The sequence below is a fragment of the Mixophyes fleayi genome, chromosome 1 (assembly GCF_038048845.1).
Source record: "Mixophyes fleayi isolate aMixFle1 chromosome 1, aMixFle1.hap1, whole genome shotgun sequence".
In the NCBI taxonomy this organism is placed as follows: Eukaryota; Metazoa; Chordata; class Amphibia; order Anura; family Limnodynastidae; genus Mixophyes; species Mixophyes fleayi.
In genome coordinates, this window is record NC_134402.1 from 348,333,659 (window position 1) to 348,340,097 (window position 6,439).

Below are 6,439 nucleotides of genomic sequence, written 5' to 3' on the forward strand. Positions count from 1 at the left end.
TTTCCTTACCTCCCGCCCTGCATCTATCCCCCCTGCAGCTATTTTCCTTACCTCCACCCTGTAGATATTTCCCCCCCCCGTCACATCAGAACTCCCCCAGTCACATATATCAGCCCCCCTCCTCTGCCCTCCTTCACACATATAAACCTCTCTCCCTCCCTATAGATTTTCATGGCACCCCCCTCCCATCCTATAGATTTGTATGACAGTCCCCCCTCTCCCACCCTATAGATATGCATGACAGTCGTCGTCCCCCCTCCCTCCCTCTACCTATACATGGCAGTCCAACCCTCTCCCTCCCTATAGTTATGAATGGCAGCCCCCCCCTTTCCCTCCCTTTACATATGCATGGCAGTCCCCCTCCCTCCATCCCTATAGATATACATGGCAGCCCCCTCCCTCCCTATAGATATGCATGGCAGTCCCCCCCCCTCTCCCTCCCTATAGATATGCATGGTAGTCGTCGTCGTCATCCCCATCTCCCCCCCTATAGATATGTATGGCAGTCCCCCTCTTTCCCTCCCTATAGATATGCATGGCAGTCCCCCCCTTTCCCTCCCTATAGATATGTATGGCAGTCCCCCCCTTTCCCTCCCTATAGATATGCATGGCAGTCCCCCCCCCCCTTTCCCTCCCTATAGATATGCATGGCAGTCCCCCCCCCCTTTCCCTCCCTATAGATATGCATGGCAGTCCCCCCCCCCTTTCCCTCCCTATAGATATGTATGGCAGTCCCCCTCTTTCCCTCCCTATAGATATGCATGGCAGTCCCCCCCTTTCCCTCCCTATAGATATGTATGGCAGTCCCCCCCTTTCCCTCCCTATAGATATGCATGTCAGTCCCCCCCCTTTCCCTCCCTATAGATATACATGGCAGTCCCCCCTCCATCCCTATAGATATACATGGAAGTCCCCCCCCTCCATCCCTGAAGATATGCATGGCAGTCCCCCCCTTTCCCTCCATCCCTATAGATATGCATGGCAGCCCTCCACTTTCCCTCCCTATAGATATACATGGCAGTCCCCCCTCCATCCCTATAGATAAACATGGCAGTCCCCCTTCCCCCTCCACTTACCTGTAGTTGAGTTGTGCTGGCCAGCGTCGCTCCTCAGATCAGCAGATAGGAAGTGAAGACTTCCTGCACAGCGACAGGCAGCCTAGCGATTGCTGCCTGTTGCTGACCACCAATGCTTTTGATTGTCGCCACCTACACCATAACGGTGACCCCCTCCCGCACTCCTAAAAAAAATAATAATGAAAAATAAAATAAATAAATACCCGCAGCTCCGCGCACTCCCGGGACCCAGCGCCCCAGGCTGCAGCCTGGTCAGCCTAGTGGTTGATCAGGCAGGCCCTGGGAACGGGCAAAGTAAGGGTGTGCTCACTTAATTGTGGCATAATTATATGTGGATGCATCAGCAGATATGCTTTTAGGAATCTCTTGAGGGCTGATGAAACATTATGATATACAATGATTGTGATGAATATCACAGCACTATCTAGCCACTTCTGATTGTCTGATCGAGTATTGACCCCTCCAACTACTGAAATCATCGTCATTGGAGTTGTATTATACCAAATTACAGCTTTCACATTTCCATTTGGACTACTGCAGGAAAGAATATTCTTGTTTGAAGGGGAAAACATCTGTGGAGGTGTTTGTATTCAATAACATTTTATATGTAAAATGTGACATGTATTAATAACTGTCAAGAAAATATTCTCTGCGGCATATATGACACTTAATTACATTATTATATTGGGTACAAATAGGGAAATTCAATTTAGACTAAAGCTGTCAAGCCCACATCTCTGCACTATTAATGGGCGTAGGTATACACACTTGTACTACCTATTTTGAGCTGGTGCATGGTGAGATGTGCCAAACTCTACATATACACCTAGGTAAGCTTTATTTGTAAGCATCATTTCGTATATAGGTTCAATGTGAGACCTTTAATGTACAACTGCCAACATATAGGACAATACAACTGATTTCAAGTAAGGGACAATGAAGCATTAGAATCACATAGATGGCATAAGTTTAAATCACTTTTGTATAAGTTTAAATCATTCTTGCAGAATCTCATCAATTCTGATTGCATAACATGTAAAATCAATGCATGTGTATTTGCCCAAAGTTAGTGCTGTCCCAAGTATTACATAAACAGCACTGCGTTTGTTCTAACCAGTGGTTGAGGAGGGGGGTGTATACGGTGGTATGCCATACCACCACTTCTACTACTTCTATGTAAAACTATTATATTCCATTCACTTACATTTTCCATACCTGCCACTTCTAAATTTCCACTTTGATCACTGGTTCTAACTATGAGCTCATATGTCAATACTGCAACAATAAGGGTGTGCTACTCTAGTGTGCTTGTCAGGGAACGTAGTGTGCTTGTCAGGGAACGTAGGGTCAATCAAAAAGCTTTGGAGGGTAAGCATTTGGCCCGCAGGTCTCGTGTTTGCCAGCTCCGCCTTGTACTGAATAAAATTCCACATTAAAACTACTATGTGAATTATTGGGGGTTAATAAAGGGTTCATATCATAACATACTAGTTTTTTTCTCTTTAAGTTAACATTTGTCTGCTGTCCTTTGCTTTTAATAAAAAAGTGTAAAGTTGTGTTATTGTTTATTCATTTTTGCCTTTGAATGGTAAAAGTATTTTACACTAATTTGTCATTTTTTAATGCCATTTTGTTTTGTTTTAATATTAATTGAAATCCACTTTTAAACTTAATTTTGACATTATTTTGTTTGTGTCATCACTGCTATATTTTCTGTTTTGTCCTTGCTCATCTACTTTGGAACAGAAGAAGAGTGTACATTTCACACCTTTATGAGGCAGTGTAGCCTTCACGTAAGTGAACAACTGAAGATACCAATGGTCTTAATACTGAGGGTTGAAGCAAATAAGTTTATTAATTCAAATTCAAGGACAACTATAATAAAATTACACATGTTAACATACAAGGGAGCATTTTGTAACATGAACCTAAAGTTTGTATACTTTGAACAGACATTCATAGGCAATCTATGGATCTCCAGTTGCTGTTGAAATAAAATCCATGTTGTGAATTACACAAATCAACAACAATTAGAGAAGCAATGGTTACCAACCAGTGCATGACATAACTATTTTTTTTGAAAATGCATGTGCTGTTTCTTTCTCCCCTGGTTTAGCAATGTTCCTTATAACTCCTTCCCCACCCAAAACTGTTTTATAGTACGGGAGAAATCAATGCAAAATGTATTCTCCAGCTGCTCAAAATGCGCCCATTTACATTCTGTCAAGGTACAGAAAACTTTTACATGTACTTGTTACAAACCACTCGTACATAGAACCCCTTTTTCTTAAATTGCTGAACAATCCTATTTGTGAGGTGTATGTTTCAATGCAATTATATTTTACAGTCACTAGTGAAAATAACTTTCCCACTGAAAACACTTACAAAAAATCCTTTACAGTTATGTGCAAGTTTTATGGAGAAGAGTTGTATGCAAGGTACTTTTCCTCAGGGAGTACATGTCCGTGAATCTAATACTATGCTGGACTGAAACATACAGCTCAGTTACAGGACACTGTACACACTGCAAAACCATGGTATCTTCAGGTGTGTACAAATGGACTGTTTGATTTTCTCCCTCATCCCCTCAGATTTAGATACTGACCTTGATTCTGAATCGGATTTAGATTGGAGCCTGCATAACCAAACACACAGACAGCATGCAACTTGGCTAGATGCTGATTTTGTTTTAATCCGTTTCGGTGTTCAGAAGTATTGGTGCCACCTAGTGGTTGGATTGTTCTTTTCCAGTTATTGAAAGGCAACAGTGAAGCATGGCCAATAAATAGCATTGGTTGTGAAATAGCCGCTTTAATCTAACTCTGATTCTAATTAAGGCTCAAGTAAGTCTTGCTGTGTGACAATCCTTTCAATCTACTAATAAAAACATTTAATGCATTGTATATTTTTTTCCCTTAAAAAAAGGAATGTAAGTGCAGGATCTGCATCACAACACTTCATTAACTTGTTATAGTACACATGCTTGCTCAACACAGTAGAAAGTGCCAACTGAATTTTACCACCAAAGAGATTGGCAACACATATTCACTTGCAATTCCTCTGATGGTAACTATTGCAAGCAGAGTGGTAGGGAACACATGGACATTATAGAAACAAGTTTACTTTCATTGAGTAATTATTGCCCATCTTTTCTATAGGTTCCATCTGAGAATACAGGTACCCCAAGAAGAGCACCTTCACCAACCGTTCATCTTCATTCTGTGTCACCTCCATCTTCTATGGGCTCAGGGAGCCCGATGAGAAGCAGAGAACGCTCTTCAAAGAAGAAGAAAGGTCTACTATCCAAAGGGAAAAAGTTATTGAAAAAGCTTGGGGCGGTAAAATGAGTTACCTCTGAGAAACCTTAAAACTTCATCTACATTTAACGTTTAAAGTAAACTTGAGATTTAAAGGGCACCTGTTAAGGAAAAACGTTCAAATGAATAACCCTAAAATCTTCCAGTTGGTAACACATATCACTTCAGAGATGGCTGTATGTGTGACAAATGTCCTTCAAATAAATGATAACCTGAAAACCTACAAAATAATTCTGGCCCAATATTGAAGCTACTTAAATATAAATACAGCCTTGATGTTTTTGCCTTACTTGATGCACAATGATTTGTAATGTTCAATAGGTGTACAGAATATATTCTTTGTAGGTTTTGTGTGCATCCAGTTGTATTCTAATTGTAATATTGTGATTTAAGAAATCATTGCCCATCAAACCTTTAAAAAATGGGAAATCCAGAAAGAATCATCCAATATTCCATACATCATCCTTTTAGCCCCTTGTTGTACTGTTACAAATGATCTGTATACAACTAGTATTGTTCACAGCCAAGTAAATCACTTAAATCAAGTGAAAGCATCCCATATTCTAATTTCAGATTGGCATCCTCAAATGTACCATTACTGCAAAAATGCCTGTTACTATTTTGTAAGTACAATCCATTTGTAAGTTGTTTTTACTCTTTATACATGATTTTCAGACTGCCTTGTTTTGTAAAATGAAGGTTTACAATTAAACGCTCCCCTCATTGTGTCTTCAAATGTGTACATATAATGTAAAATAATGTTGTGCTAGAGTTATGAAATTAAAAATATTGGCCTAAATGTGATTAAAGTGTTGTGTGGGTGTGTGCATGTGTACATTTGATGTGTAAATTATTTTATATAAATAAAATTTGATATTTTGTACAAAGTCTGAATATATTTAATTTTTCAATCAGCATTATATGTAAGGTACATAAGTAAATATTATGATTTGTAATCTTTTAATGCAACTCATACTATTATTAAATTGTGGGTATTGAAGACCGTATCACCAGTGAACGCACAACATCTGTAAGCAAGATTATCCAAAGACCATACTGAAGAATGTCACTGTCAAAAGCAGTCACTGAAACAGGGTATTGATTAAAAAAAACTAAAATCCAGATGCCAAAACTTGTAATTTAATAAATAGAATATTGGTTGTATCACCCAGTAAGATTAATTGCCCAAATAAGATGCTACATAAATTAAGAAAACACTGACCAAACATTGGTAGGTTTTAGTATTTGACTCAGACTATTTTTTAAAGGACCATTATTATGATAAAATACATTGTTTGGTACTAAACTGCAGCTCTCGTAAGGAGTAGAGTCGAAACTCCCCACTCCATTAAACAGCTGAAGCTGTTCCTACATAGTGTCATAATGGAATCTAATACAGTTAATAAAGCTGAGAATGCAGTCATTTCAGTTGTGACTCGTATCCAGCCCCCTGAATATCAATCAACCCAGAACATCATGTCTACCAATCTGTCAGTCACACTGGGACCAATTTATTAAGTCACGTAAAAGACACTATGTGCCCTATTTTGTGTAAAATTACTCTGCGCATGTCTGAAACCGGACCATATGCAAGTGAACCCAAAAACATCCCATTCATCTTCAAACGCAAAGGACCATTACTACAGCCTATAACTTCAGAGGCAGAACGGGGAGGGGAATTGGCGTATGCACATAGCTTATGTACAGTAAGGGAATGCCAAGGTCGAGCGCACGCAGCAACACCCCGATTCAAGTTTTGGCCATCTCAAAGGTACATGTTTTTCTGTCATATCAGTTACAGGTCTGGTGTAACTGCCAATTACTAGTGATGACTGTCGCGTATGCATGCTAGAACATGTCATTGAAATCAGGAGCAAGTGTAAAAATTAATTTTATGTACAGTCGACAATAATTAACATCTTTTAAGGGCATCTTAACTATATAAGAAAATTTAAAAACTTGGGTAACTATGCTCTATGATTAACCTTAATCACTTAATTGTGCATTACTTAAGATGTTTAAGACACTACCCTTAGACCTTTACAA

The 6,439-nt window shown here is 39.4% G+C and overlaps 1 protein-coding gene across 22 annotated transcripts in view; it reads left to right on the plus strand.

Annotated features, from left to right (window-relative positions):
- Positions 1 to 5,280, plus strand: part of RIMBP2 (RIMS binding protein 2) — a 307,432-nt gene extending 302,152 nt beyond the window's left edge. For 15 of the 22 annotated variants that reach the window (XM_075176517.1, XM_075176564.1, XM_075176502.1 and 12 more), the window contains one exon: positions 4,235 to 5,280. In XM_075176517.1, the coding sequence (XP_075032618.1) occupies positions 4,235 to 4,423 (189 nt within the window). In that variant the 3' untranslated portion in view covers positions 4,424 to 5,280. Of the gene's footprint in view, positions 1 to 2,822; positions 2,870 to 4,234 lie in introns of all 22 variants that reach the window. The other 7 variants (XM_075176573.1, XM_075176596.1, XM_075176718.1 and 4 more) reach the window with 2 other exon arrangements.
- The last annotated feature ends 1,159 nt before the right edge of the window (positions 5,281 to 6,439 follow it).